The sequence below is a fragment of the Scyliorhinus torazame genome, chromosome 2, assembly GCF_047496885.1.
Source record: "Scyliorhinus torazame isolate Kashiwa2021f chromosome 2, sScyTor2.1, whole genome shotgun sequence".
NCBI lineage: Eukaryota > Metazoa > Chordata > Chondrichthyes > Carcharhiniformes > Scyliorhinidae > Scyliorhinus > Scyliorhinus torazame.
In genome coordinates, this window is record NC_092708.1 from 19,680,123 (window position 1) to 19,695,111 (window position 14,989).

General features: G+C 51.3%; 1 protein-coding gene across 3 annotated transcripts in view; it reads right to left on the reverse strand.

The window, feature by feature from the left end:
• dnajb2 (DnaJ heat shock protein family (Hsp40) member B2) overlaps positions 1–14,989 on the reverse strand; it is a 186,327-nt gene that overhangs the window by 123,586 nt on the left and 47,752 nt on the right. For all 3 annotated transcript variants that reach the window (XM_072469165.1, XM_072469174.1, XM_072469158.1), the window contains exons 5-7: positions 14,735–14,851; positions 13,011–13,103; positions 2,488–2,596 (exon numbers count right to left, since the gene is read on the reverse strand). In XM_072469165.1, the coding sequence (XP_072325266.1) occupies positions 2,488–2,596; positions 13,011–13,103; positions 14,735–14,851 (319 nt within the window). The remainder of the gene's footprint in view (positions 1–2,487; positions 2,597–13,010; positions 13,104–14,734; positions 14,852–14,989) is intronic.

Below are 14,989 nucleotides of genomic sequence, written 5' to 3' on the forward strand. Positions count from 1 at the left end.
GTCTCCATCAAACACTCCCAGGACAGGTACATCGCGGGGTTAGATACAGTGTAATGCTCTCTCTACACTGTCCCCATCAAACACTCCCAGGACAGGTACAGCACGGAGTTAGACACAGAGTAATGCTCCCTCTACACTGTCCCCATCAAACACTGCCAGGATAGGTACAGCACGGGGTTAGATACAGAGTAAACTCCCTCTACACTGTCCCCATCAAACACTCCCAGGACAGTACAGCACGGGGTTAGATACAGATTAAAGCTCCCTCCAAACTGCACCCATCAAACACTCCCAGGACAGATACAGCACGGGATTAGATACAGAGTAAAGCCCCCTCTATCCTGCACCCATCAAACACTCCCAGGACAGGTACAGCATGGGGTTAGATATGGAGTAAAGCTCCCTCTACACTGTCCCCATCAAACACTCCCAGGACAGGTACAGCACGGGGTTAGATGCAGAGTAAAGCTCCCTCTACACTGTCCCCATCAAACACTCCCAGGACAGGTACAGCACGGGGTTAGGTACAGAGTAAAGCTCCCTCTACACTGTCCGTATCAAACACTTCCAGGACAGGTACAGCACGGGGTTAGATACAGAGTAAAGCTCCCTCTACACTGTCCCCATCAAACACTCCCAGGACAGGTACAGCACGGGTTTAGATACAGAGTAAAGCTCCCTCTCCACTGTCCCCATCAAACACTCCCAGGACAGGTACAGCACGGGTTTAGATACAGAGTAAAGCTGCCTCTACACTGTCCCCATCAAACACTCCCAGGACAGGTACAGCACGGGGTTAGATACAGAGTAAATCTCCCTCTACACTGTCCCCATCAAACACTCCCAGGACAGGGACAGCACGGGGTTAGATACAGAGTAAAGCTCCCTCTACACTGTCCCCATCAAACACTCCCAGGACAGGGACAGCACGGGGTTAGATACAGAGTAAAGCTCCCTCTACACTGTCTACATCAAACACTCCCAGGACAGGTACAGCACGGGGTTAGATACAGAGTAAAGTTCCCTCTACACTGTCCCCATCATACACACCCAGGACAGGTACAGCACAGGGTTAGATACAGAGTAAAGCTCCCTCTACACTGTCCCCATCAAACACTCCCAGGACAGGTACAGCACGGGGTTAGATTCAGAGTAAAGTTCCCTCTACACTGTCCCCATCAAACACTCCCAGGACAGGCACAGCACGGGGTTAGATACAGAGTAAAGCTCCTGAAACACTCATCTGAGTTAAAAGATTGCACTCCAGAAATTTGGGCATGTGATCCAAGCTGACAATCCCAGTGCAGTGCTGAGAGAGTGTTGTCCATCGGATAATATTGAACAGAGGATACGCCTGCACTCTGAGGTGAAAGATCCACGGGCACTATTTCATAATTGAATTGGGGAATTTTCAGCCATATGTTGCACATTTGTTTCATTGCTGCTTGTGGGAGCTTGCTGTCGGGGGCAAATTGGATCCATGCTTCCGACAACAGTGACGTCACATTAGTCAACTGACTAACACTTGTGGAAATCCTGAAGTTGTAAATTCCAGGCCCTCACAAGGCTTCTAATATTCTGGCATTTCAGTGGGGTGGTTTCATATAAATTGCCACAGGGATGACTGTCACATGGCAACCAAGAATTCAGTCACCTCTCAATCCTTCACTCTTCCTAGCATTGCAAAGCAGAATTCCTCAAGTGGCATGAGCTCAATGGGCCGAATGGCACTAAATTAACGCATTAATAGTAAACGTGGGCTTGAATTAGACTGTGATAAGATATGAAGATAATAGCATTCATGTCGAGAGGGCTAGAATACAAGAGCAGGAATGTACTTCTGAGGCTGTATAAGGCTCTGGTCAAACCCCATTTGGAGTATTGTGAGCAGTTTTGGGCCCCGTATCTACGGAAGGACGTGCTGGCCTTGGAAAGGGTCCAGAGGAGGTTCACAAGAACGATCCCTGGAATGAAGAGCTTGTCGTATCAGGAACAGTTGAGGAAAAACTAGAAGCAGAGGACACAATCTCAGACTAAAGGGACGACCCTTCAGAATGAGGAGGAATTTCTTCAGCCAGAGGGTGGTGAATCTGTGGAACTCTTTGCCGCAGAAGGCGGTGGAGGCCAAATCGCTGAGTGTCTTTGAGACAGAGATAGATAGGTTCTTGATTAATAAGGGAATCAGGGATTATGGGGAGAAGGCAGGAGAATAGGGATAAGAAAAATGTCAGTCATGATTGAATGGCGGAGCAGACTCGATGGGCCGACTGGCCTAAATCTGCTCCTATGTCTTACGGTCTATCTTACTCCACTACTGATGATGTGTTGCTGTGATAGTAATCCTCAAAACCCTCCCCATACCCTGCTCTAACCACAAATCCACCCTGGTACCCACAGGAACCCCCTGTTCACACAACCTCCGCGGCCAGTTCGATAAAACCGGTGGCAAATTATTGTGACTCTCTGAATCGCATCCCAGTTACTCACTTTCTGGTGGTGATGCGTCTTCCGTTAACGAGCTTTGTTGACGTCGACACTGATCGGAAATTCCCCACTCCGCTCCCGCCAACATTAGCGGAAAATGACGAGAAGTCCGCTGAGGGTAAAATGTATTTGTTAGAGGGTGGAATTGGAGAAGGATTCAAACAGTGAAAAGGCAGAGACTCATAAAACAGCTGAGCGATGGAGTTGGGGGAACACAAGGGCTGGGGGCAGCCATTCAGCCCACGGAACTTGCTCAATAAGATCATGGATGATCTAGATTCCCACTCTATTGTTCCCATCTTGCATTTTTTAACCCTTATCCCAAAACAGTACACCCGAACTGCCTGGTTCTCATTTTATGTCCTTTTTTGTGGACTTGGAAATAGTTTCTATCAGCCCTACCCTTTGTTCATCCACTATTCATAGAATTTACAGTGCAGGATGCCATTCGGCCCGTCGGGTCTGCACTAGCCTTTGGAAAGAGCACCCTACCTAAACCCACACCTCCACCCTATCACCGTAACCCAGTAACCCCACCTGACCTTTTGGGACACTACGGGCAATTTAGCGTGGCCAATCCACCTCACCTGAACATCTTTGGACTGAGGGAGGGAACCGGAGCACCCGGAGGAAACCTACGCCCTCATCCTCAAGGCAGGTCCTTGTCTCATTATCGGCTGGTGCTTCACCCTGGGCCATTTTCTCAGCGGTTTTGTCAGTGGTGGTTCGTCACTCCTAGGGGCAGGATCTAAGTGTACCTCAGCCAGAACAGGAATAGACCCCATGCTGCTGGCATTATTGTGAGCCCCACGCCAGCGACAACTGAGCTAACCAAACCCCTTAATCATCCAAAACACCTCTACTAGATTACCTCTTAATCTTCCATATTCAAGCAAATACATGCTTAATTTATGGCATGCAACCTGCCCTCATTCCTTAATCCTTTTAATCCCAAATATCTGCACTGAACCCTCTCCAAGGCCGATAAACACTTCGCAAGGTGTGTTGCCAAGAAGTGGGCTGACTATGCCAGGTGTGGTACAACCAGAGCTTTGTAAAACAGGAGCATTAATTCCACTCTTTGTACTCCAGGTGTTCATTGCTGGTTCTATCCGGAGCACAACCAGTTCCCGGAAATGTCTGGAAAGGAAAATAGCCAACAATTCTAACCCTGGTTGTGAATCAGCCATCTCCTGCTGGAAGTAAGTGCGTTCCCAAATGGATCAAGGATCACCTTGCCTTGATGCCTCATCTAAATTAGCATCAAGTGCCTCAAATATTGGAATTCAGGGGAGACGATGGGGTGGTGGCAATGTCACTGGACGAGTAAACCAGAGGCCCAGGCTTTGTTCTGGGGACTGGGGTTCAAATCCCACCACAGCCGTTGGCGGCCAAATTTAAATTCAGATATTAAAATCGAGAATATAAAGCTAGTCTCAGTAATGGTGACCATGGCAAAGATCATTGATTATTATTAAATAATAATCTGGTTCACTAATGACCTTTAGGGAAGGAAATCTGCCATCCTAACCCGGTCTGGCCTACATGTGACTCCAGGCCCACACAGCGATGCGGTTGACTCTTAACTGTCCCTCTGAAATGGCTGAGCGAGACACTCAGTTCAAGGGGCAATTAGGGATGGACAACACCCTTCCACACTTCTACCACCTTTTGTGTGAGAAAGTGCTCAATAGCACAATGGTTAGCCGGGAGGGTTTAAACTAGTATGGCAGGGGGGTGGGCACGGGAGCAATAGGTCAGAAGGTGAGAGCATTGAGGGAGAACTAGGGAATAGGGACAGTGTGGCTCTGAGGCAGAGCAGACGGGGAGAAGTTGCTGAACACAGCGGGTCTGGTGGCCTGAAGTGCATATGTTTTAATGCAAGGAGCATTACGGGTAAGGCAGATGAACTTAGAGCTTGGATTACTACTTGGAACTATGATGTTGTTGCCATTACAGAGACCTGGTTGAGGGAAGGGCAGGATTGGCAGCTAAACGTTCCAGGATTTAGATGTTTCAGGCGGGATAGAGGGGGATGTAAAAGGGGAGGCGGAGTTGCGCTACTTGTTCGGGAGAATATCACAGCTATACTGCGAGAGGACACCTCAGAGGGCAGTGAGGCTATATGGGTAGAGATCAGGAATAAGAAGGGTGCAGTCACAATGTTGGGGGTATACTACAGGCCTCCCAACAGCCAGCGGGAGATAGAGGAGCAGATAGGTAGACAGATTTTGGAAAAGAGTAAAAACAACAGGGTTGTGGTGATGGGAGACTTCAACTTCCCCAATATTGACTGGGACTCACTTAGTGCCAGGGGCTTAGACGGGGCGGAGTTTGTAAGGAGCATCCAGGGGGGCTTCTTAAAACAATATGTAAACAGTCCAACTAGGGAAGGGGCGGTACTGGACCTGGTATTGGGGAATGAGCCCGGCCAGGTGGTAGATGTTTCAGTAGGGGAGCATTTCGGTAACAGTGACCACAATTCAGTAAGTTTTAAAGTACTGGTGGACAAGGATAAGAGTGGTCCGAGGATGAATGTGCTAAATTGGGGGAAGGCTAATTATAACAATATTAGGCGGGAACTGAAGAACATAGATTGGGGGCGGATGTTTGAGGGCAAATCAACATCTGACATGTGGGAGGCTTTCAAGTGTCAGTTGAAAGGAATACAGGACAGGCATGTTCCTGTGAGAAAGAAAGATAAATACGGCAATTTTCGGGAACCTTGGATGACGAGTGATATTGTAGGCCTCGTCAAAAAGAAAAAGGAGGCATTTGTCAGGGCTAAAAGGTTGGGAACAGACGAAGCCTGTGTGGCATATAATGAAAGTAGGAAGGAACTTAAGCAAGGAGTCAGGAGGGCTAGAAGGGGTCATGAAAAGTCATTGGCAAATAGGGTTAAGGAAAATCCCAAGGCTTTTTACACGTACATAAAAAGCAAGAGGGTAGCCAGGGAAAGGGTTCGCCCACTGAAGGATAGGCAAGGGAATCTATGTGTGGAGCCAGAGGAAATGGGCGAGGTACTAAATGAATACTTTGCATCAGTATTCACCAAAGAGAAGGAATTGGTAGATGTTGAGTCTGGAGAAGGGGGTGTAGATAGCCTGGGTCACATTGTGATCCAAAAAGACGAGGTGTTGGGTGTCTTAAAAAATGTTAAGGTAGATAAGTCCCCAGGGCCTGATGGGATCTACCCCAGAATACTGAAGGAGGCTGGAGAGGAAATTGCTGAGGCCTTGACAGAAATCTTTGGATCCTCGCTGTCTTCAGGGGATGTCCCGGAGGACTGGAGAATAGCCAATGTTGTTCCTCTGTTTAAGAAGGGTAGCGAGGATAATCCCGGGAACTACAGGCCGGTGAGCCTTACTTCAGTGGTAGGGAAATTACTGGAGAGAATTCTTCGAGACAGGATCTACTCCCATTTGGAAGCAAATGGACGTATTAGTGAGAGGCAGCACGGTTTTGTGAAGGGAAGGTCGTGTCTCACTAACTTGATAGAGTTTTTCGAGGAGGTCACTAAGATGATTGATGCAGGTAGGGCAGTAGATGTTGTCTATATGGACTTCAGTAAGGCCTTTGACAAGGTCCCTCATGGTAGACTAGTACAAAAGGTGAAGTCACACGGGATCAGGGGTGAACTGGCAAGGTGGATACAGAACTGGCTGGGCCATAGAATGCAGAGGGAGGGATGCTTTTCTAATTGGAGGGCTGTGACCAGTGGTGTTCCACAGGGATCAGTGCTGGGACCTTTGCTCTTTGTAGTATATATAAATGATTTGGAGGAAAATGTAACTGGTCTGATTAGTAAGTTTGCAGACGACACAAAGGTTGGTGGAATTGTGGATAGCGATGAGGACTGTCTGAGGATACAGCAGGATTTAGATTGTCTGGAGACTTGGGCGGAGAGATGGCAGATGGAGTTTAATCCGGACAAATGTGAGGTAATGCATTTTGGAAGGGCTAATGCAGGTAGGGAATATACAGTGAATGGTAGAACCCTCAAGAGTATTGAAAGTCAAAGAGATCTAGGAGTACAGGTCCACAGGTCATTGAAAGGGGCAACACAGGTGGAGAAGGTAGTCAAGAAGGCATACGGTATGCTTGCCTTCATTGGCCGGGGCATTGAGTATAAGAATTGGCAAGTCATGTTGCAACTGTATAGAACCTTAGTTAGGCCACACTTGGAGTATAGTGTTCAATTCTGGTCGCCACACTACCAGAAGGATGTGGAGGCTTTAGAGAGGGTGCAGAAGAGATTTACCTGAATGTTGCCTGGTATGGAGGGCATAAGCTATGAGGAGCGATTGAATAAACTCGGTTTGTTCTCACTGGAACGAAGGAGGTTGAGGGGCGACCTGATAGAGGTATACAAAATTATGAGGGGCATAGACAGAGTGGATAGTCAGAGGCTTTTCCCCAGGGTAGAGGGGTCAATTACTAAGGGGCATAGGTTTAAGGTGAGAGGGGCAAGGTTTAGAGTAGATGTACGAGGCAAGTTTTTTACGCAGAGGGTAGTGGGTGCCTGGAACTCGCTACCAGAGGAGGTGGTGGAAGCAGGGACGATAGGGACATTCAAGGGGCATCTTGACAAATATATGAATAGGATGGGAATAGAAGGATACGGACCCAGGAAGTGTAGAAGATTGTAGTTTAGTCGGGCAGTATGGTCGGCACGGGCTTGGAGGGCCGAAGGGCCTTTTCCTGTGCTGTACATTTCTTTGTTCTTGGTTCTTTGTTCATTGCTTCACAGCTCCAGGGTCCCAGGTTCGATTCCCGGCTTGCGTCACTGTCTGTGCGGAGTCTGCACGTTCTCCCCGTGTCCGCGGGGGTTTCCTCCGGGAGCTTGGGTTTCCTCCCACAGTCCAAAGATGTGCAGGTTAGGTGGATTGGCCATGCTAAATTGCCCCTTAGTGTCCAAAAATTGCCCTTAGTGTTGGGTGGGGTTACTGGGTTACGGGGATAGGGCGGGGGTGTGGGCTTGGGTAGGGTGCTCTTTCCAAGAGCCAGTGTAGACTCGATGGGCCGAATGCCCTCCTCCTGCACTGTAAATTCTATGATTCTATGTTACGGGGAAAAGGCAGGAGAATGATGCTAAGTTATAATACTCATTTAGGACATCTGGTGGCGGCCAGGAGCTGTAAAGGATGAGTACGAACACCAATAGAAGGAGCTGGGGAATATCTGCAATCGTATTATTACAAAGCTATATCAAAGCGCTGGTCGTCCTCCAGGTGGCTTTGCTGCTGGCGGTGCTGCTTCTGGTCGGTGCATCTTCTGGTCCAACAATTGAGAGGTTGATTGAAAGTAAATGAAAGTTGGCTCTTGTATAAGAGCATTGAGTAAGGCCTTTTAAACCCCTACCAACGGACAACAGAATAGCCCCCAACCCAACTCCGCCACCCCCCCCCCCAAAGACCGCACTGCCAACCAGGATGGGGGTAGGGTTAGCCGCTCAAAAGCCAATAGAGACGAGGGGAGGGAAATCTCGGCCTTGGAACAAGGCAACACACGTGGAGGCGCAGAACCGGCGAGGGTCGACCCCCGTAAAGTTCCCAGTGCAGACCCCGCCGCTGATAGACCAAATGATGTGCTTCATCACCCCCGAGCTCCAGAAACGTAGGGAGGAGATGAAAAAAGACCTCTTGGCCGCCGTGGAGGCCGAGACAGCCCCACGGAGGAGGCATTGGACAAAATGGAAAGGAGGCTAGAGGCCCAGGGGAAGACGGCAAGGGACCTCAAAAATCCACCACTGGCTGAGGCAACCGGATGGATTTTGGCACTCGAGGCCGAGGTGGCGTGACTGGTCAAGACCCAGACGGAAGGGAGTGGCAGCACGGTGGCGCAGTGGGTTAGCACTGCTGCCTCACGGCACCGAGGTCCCAGGTTCGATTCTGGCCCCGGGTCACTGTCCGTGTGGAGTTTGCACATTCTCCCAGTGTCTGCGTGGGTCTCACCCCCACAACCCAAAATGATGTCCAGGGTAGGTGGAATGGCCACGCTAAATTGCCCCTCGATTGCAAAAAAGAAAAGTGGGTATTTGATGCACTATCAATTACGACGAGACGAGAGTAAAGAGTAATCGAGGCTTTATTACACAAAGATGTATGGCTTCCTACAGCTGCTGATAAAATGGCTGCAGTTCAGAGAGCACACACATTTATACTCCGCCTACTGGGTGGAGCCAGCAGACAGGGATCTACCCCCATACCTGTAGTACAGGGGCTTTACCGTAATACCCTCGTATGCAGTGCAGTATATACAATATAATACAACAGTGGTGACCACCACATTCACTCCCTGTTAAAAATGAGTCCAGCAGCGGGAGTGGTGGTAAACTATTTACATGCAGGTTGTCATTAAAATTTCAGAGAAGGTTACAAATTTGGACTGTCGGGCGCCTTGATCCGTCGTTGAGAGCGCCGCAGTGCTGGTGACGTGTCAGGCGTCGGCTCGGTCGTTGGTGACTCTGGGAGCATGTCGAAATCCTCTTCATCCCCGGGTGGAACCAAGGGGAGGATGGATTGTCCTGGAGCGGGAGCTGTGGTGGGGTGCGCTGGGGGAAGGGAGGGTGGCGCCAGGGCAGGGGGGGGGTGTGTGGGGACCCAGCTGGTGTCAGGTCCCTGAGGGAGACTGTGTCTTGGCGGCTGTCGGGGTACACCACGTAGGCGTACTGCGGGTAGCTGTACCCTCTCAACCAACGGGTCCACCTTGTGGAGCCGCACCTGCTTGCGGAGGAGCTGCCAGCCACGTTGGGAGCGAAACCCCGGAGATGGACTTCCTGGGGAAGGCAAAGAGACATTCATGGGGGGTTTCATTAGTCGCCGTGCACAGGAGCGACCGAATGGAGTGAAGTGTGTCGGGGAGGACCTCCTGCCAGCGGGAGGCCGGGAGATTTCTGGACTGTAGGGCCAGCTGGACGGCCTTCCAGACCGTCCCATTCTCCCGCTTCACCTGCCCGTTTCCCCGGGGGTTGTAGCTGGTCGTCCTGCTCGAGGCGATGCCCTTGCTGAGCAGGTACTGACGCAGCTCATCACTCATGAATGAGGGTCCCCGGTCGCTGTGGACGTAGGCGGGGAAACCGAACAGAGCGAAAATGATGTTGAGTGCTTTGATGACGGTGGCAGACGTCATATCGGGGCATGGGATGGCAAAGGGGAATCTGGAATATTCATCGACCACATTGAGAAAATACTTGTTGCGGTCGTTGGAGGGGAGGGGCCCTTTGAAATCCACGCTGAGGCGTTCAAAGGGGCGGGAGGCCTTCACCAGGCGCGCACACTCTTGCCGGTAGAAGTGCGGTTTACACTCCGCGCAGACCTGGCAGTCTCTGGTGACAGCCCTGACTTCCTCGATGGAGTAGGGCAGATTGTGGGCCTTAATGAAGTGGTACAAGCGGGTGACTCCCGGGTGAGAGGTTGTCGTGCAGGGTCCGGAGTCGGTCCACTTGTGCGCTGGCACATGTACCTCGGGACAGGGCATCGGGGGGGGCTCGTTGAGCTTACTGGGGCGATACAAAATCTCGTAATTGTAGGTGGAGAGCTCGATCCTCCACCGCAAGATCTTATCATTTTTGATCTTACCCCGCTGTGTGTTGTTAAACATGAAGGCAACCGACCGTTGGTCTGTGAGGAGAGTGAATCTCCTGCCGGCCAGATAATGCCTCCAGTGCCACACAGCTTCAACGATAGCTTGGGCCTCCTTTTCGACGGAGGAGTGCCGAATTTCGGAGGCATGGAGAGTGCGGGAAAAGAATGCCATGGGCCTGCCTGGTTGAGGGTGGCAGCCAGAGTGACGTCTGATGCATCGCACTCGACTTGGAAGGGGAGAGTCTCGTCGACCACGTGCATCGCGGCCTTGGCGATGTCGGCCTTGATACGGTTGAAGGCCTGGTGAGCCTCGGCCGTCAGTGGGAAACCGGTGGAGTGGATGAGTGGGCGGGCCTTGTCCGCATAGGTAGGGACCCACTGGGCATAGTACGAAAAGAACCCCAGGCATTGTTTGAGGGCCTTGGGGCAGTGGGGAAGGGGGAGATCCATGAGGGGGCGCATGCAATCGGGGTCGGGTCCTAGAACTCCGTTCTGAACCACATAGCCGAGGATGGTTAATCGGTTCGTGCTGAACACACACTTCTTGTTGTAGGTTAGGTAGAGCAGTTTGGCAGTGTGGAGAAATTTGGAAAGGTTAGCGTCATGGTCCTGCTGGTCGTGGCCGCAGATGGTGACGTTGTCCAGGTACAGGAAAGTGGCCCGCAGTCCGTACCGGTCAACCATTCGGTCCATCTCCCGTTGGAAGACCGAGACCCCGTTAGTGATGCCGAAGGGAACCCTAAGGAAATGGTAAAGGCGGCCGTCCGGTTCAAACGCGGTGTACGGGCGGTCCGCCTTGCGAATGGGGAGCTGGTGGTAGGCAGATTTCAGGTCCACTGTACTGTGCAGTCTGATTGACCATATCAGATATGCGTGGGAGGGGGTACGTGTCGAGCTGCGTGTACCGATTGATGGTCTGACTGTAGTCAACAACAATCCTGTTTTTCTCCCCGGTTTTCACCACTACCACTTGGGCTCTCCAGGGGCTGTTGCTGGCCTCGATGATACCTTCCCGCAGCAGCCGCTGGACCTCAGACCTGATGAAGGTCCTGTACTGGGTGCTGTACCGTCTGCTCCTGGTGGCGACGGGTTTGCAATCCGGGGTGAGGTTTGCAAACAGGGAAGGTGGGTCGACCTTGAGGGCCGTGAGACCGCAGACTGTAAGGGGTGGTAGGGGCCCGCTGAATTTCAGGGTGAGACTTTGGAAGTTGCACTGGAAGTCCAGGCCGAGTAGCAAGGCAGCGCAGAGGTTGGGGAGGACGTAGAGCCGGAAGCCGCTGAACTCTACGCCCTGGATGGTGAGGGTGGCGGTGCAGTACTCCCGGATCACCACAGAGTGGGATCCGGAGACCAGGGAGATTCTCTGGTTAATGGGGTGTACCGCGAGGGGGCAGCGCCTTACCGTATCGGGGTGAATGAAGCTCTCAGTGCTCCCGGAGTCCAGAAGGCAGGATATCTCGTGCCCGTCGACCTTCACCTTTGTCGACGCGGTCGTGAGGTTGTGCGGTCGGGACTGGTCGATTGTGACGGAGGCGAGACGCGACTGGTCATCGGCGATTGCAGGCGATGAGCGGCCCGATGAGGTGCCCGACGGGCAGGGGTCCTGAGGCGGGGAAGATGGCGGCGCCCTCGGGCCGCACGTGGTCTAAGGCGAGGAAGATGGCGATGTCCACTGGCCGCACGCGGGGGGTGTAGGGACAATAGCGGCGATTGAGCTGCACACTGCAGCGAAATATCCTTTCTTGCCGCAGGCCTTGCAGAGCGTGCTCCGTGCCAGGCAGCGCTGCCGGGGGTGTTTTGTCTGTCCCCCGTGGTTGGTTGGCTGCCGCGCGGCGCAGGCGTGGGGTTGGCTGGGGGTGGCCGCTGGCGAGGTCCACAATGCCCAGGAGGGGTGGGCCGTGCGGTCGGGGGCATAAGCCTGTACGTTGCATGAGGCGACTGTGAGCGAGAGCGCTAGTTTCTTGGTCGCCGCGAGGTCAAGCGTAGCCCCTTCTAAGAGGCGCTGGTGGATGTAGGTCGACCCTATGCCCGTAATGAACGCGTCTCTCATTAGCAGGTTAGAATGTTCAGTGGCCTAAATGGCCTGGCAGTCACAGTCTCTCACCAGGGCGAGCAGGGCACGCCAGAAATCTTCCACAGACTCACCGGGAAGTTGGTGCCGCGTGGACAGGAGGTGCCTGGCGTAGATCTTGTTGGTCTGCTGAGCGTAGTTCTCCTTCAGCAGCGTCATGGCCTCTGCGTAGGTAGGCGCGTCCTGGATGAGGGGAAAGACATCGGAGCTCAGCCGCGTGTACAGAATCTGGAGCTTCTGTGCTTTTGGGATTGGGTCTGTCGCAGATCCGATGTATGCTTCAAAGCAAGCTAGCCAATGTGCGAAGTCCTTTTTGACATTGTATGCTTGAGGATGCAGCTGCAGGCGATCCGGCTTGATGCGGAGATCCATTTTTGTAAAATCTCTGTGTAATAAATTGATGCACTGTCAATTACGACGAGACGAGAGTAGAGAGTAATCGAGGCTTTATTACGCAGAGATGTGTGGCCTCCTACAGCTGCTGCCGAAATGGCTGCAGTTCGGAGAGCACACACATTTATACTCCGCCTACTGGGCGGAGCCAGCAGACAGGGATCTACCCCCGTACCTGTAGTACAGGGGCCTCACCGTAATACCCATATATACAATATAATACAACAGTGGTGACTACCACAGTATTCTAAATTTAAAAAGAAGAACAAAAAGACCGAGAGGGGTCAGAAAGACAAGATCGACGACCAAGAAAACCGATCAGGTTGGCAAAACTTAAAAATTGTGGGGCTGCCGGAGGAATGGAGGGGAGCAACCCCACAAAATACATCGCAGAAATGCTTGGGAGGCTGTTCGGCAAGGAGGGCTTTGCACAATATTTGCCTTTAACTGAACAACATTCCCCACTTCCAACTTACCTGATCCAGTGGGGAATGAAAATGAAAATAAGGATCCGGGTCCCCTTAGAGATCGATCAATCCCTTCCACTTCAGAAAATGGACCAAAGTCATCTGCAGACAACAAAATTGGAAGAAAAAGGATCAGCGATCAATTTATTACAGTCGAACATGAAAATTATCCCAAACTGTCCCAAGAAACAGAAATATTTGCATTAATGTAAACATTAATTAGTATCAAAGAACAAACAAAGAACAAAGAAATGTACAGCACAGGAACAGGCCCTTCGGCCCTCCAAGCCCGTGCCGACCATACTGCCCGACTAAACTACAATCTTCTACACTTCCTGGGTCCGTATCCTTCTATTCCCATCCTATTCATATATTTGTCAAGATGCCCCTTAAATGTCCCTATCATCCCTGCTTCCACTACCTCCTCCGGTAGCGAGTTCCAGGTACCCACTACCCTCTGCGTAAAAAACTTGCCTCGTACATCTACTCTAAACCTTGCCCCTCTCACCTTAAACCTATGCCCCCTAGTAAGCTTGTTCCACCATTCATTCAGATCGTGCCTGATCTGCATCACAACTCTAATTACCCACCTCAGAAATCCTCAGGGAGTTGGTGTGAAAGTCTGGACTGGATGTGCTGTTAAAAGTGGCACGGAGGCTTTATTTAAAAGCGTCATTTGGAAAGTCAAGTCTGAATTTCGGAATGCAAACCGCTAAGGGAAAGCATAATGATGAGATAAACTTTGACAGCATGTTTTTAAGAGTGGAGGTTGAGCTTTCATGTGATCATCATCCGGGGAGGGGGGGGGGGGGGGTGTTTGGAGGAGAAAACCATAGGCACTGGGCGGGATTCTCCAAGCACCGAAAGTCACGTTCGGACGGAGAATCCCTGTTGGCACCGAAATCGGGGGCGGCTCTGCTTTTGTGATGCTCCGCCCCCTCAAAAACTGCATCGTCGAAGAGTACACCGCGCGCCATCAGGACGGCCTCAAGACGTCACCCGAGGCCCTGCCTCGATGCTCTGCCCCCGGTGGGCCAAGTTCCCAAATGCGTAGAACACTTATGCTATTTTGTTTTGTGGACCCCACATGTTGGCTATGGACTGGGTCCAGCGCTGCCAGTCGGGGGGGGACGCTGGCCAGTGGGGCTTCGGCGAGAACTGGGGGGACTGGCGTGGGGGGGTTACTGGGGGGTCATTATTTGGCAGGCTGGATCCGGACATGGCCGCGTATGTGGACCCAGCCACTCTCCAGCCCTTTTTGGCGTGGGTGGCTGTCACTGCCTGTCTGTATCTCATTATGTGCATGAATGCATATCATGACAGCAAGCAGGACAGAAAAGTGGCCGGATTAACAACAGGTAGTCACGTGCTACAATGTATATGTGCCTTGGTAGTGATTGGACGATGTCGTAGCAGTGATTGGATAATATAATCACATGTACTCACTTGGAATGCAATGAAGCAATTTCGCTTCGTAGACATAATTGGGCTGAGAGAACAGAGCATGACTGTGTAACTGGCTGACTAGTGTAACCACTATCTGTATACCATTAGGAAACTAACAGCTTGTAGCTTTTCAAGGAGCTCGTGCTCCACCTTGGACGAGTGTGAGTTTCCTGCAATATGTCAGCTAAATAAACCAGTTGAACAAAGGAGCTGTCCTTGCAGAATTGGAGTAGATCTTTATCTCACTATCGCTGCCATGCAACAAGACCAAAGGCACTTCAACTCACCAAATAACTCGGCAAAAGGATCTCGCCCACCAAAGAATTCCCGAAATACTTCATCAGGGCTACGGAACGAAAACACAAATCCTGGAAACTCTGTGTCCTTTCTGGGAGCCCTGCTACCTGTCCGAAACAAAATCAGTAAAATATTCAGGTCAAAAAGGTGCACAGATATATGTACGCAAGTTACTGAAAGTAGCGACTGGGCTAATAAGAACATTCTGGCAAAGCAAATCAAACACTGGGGTCCATTCCTCGAAA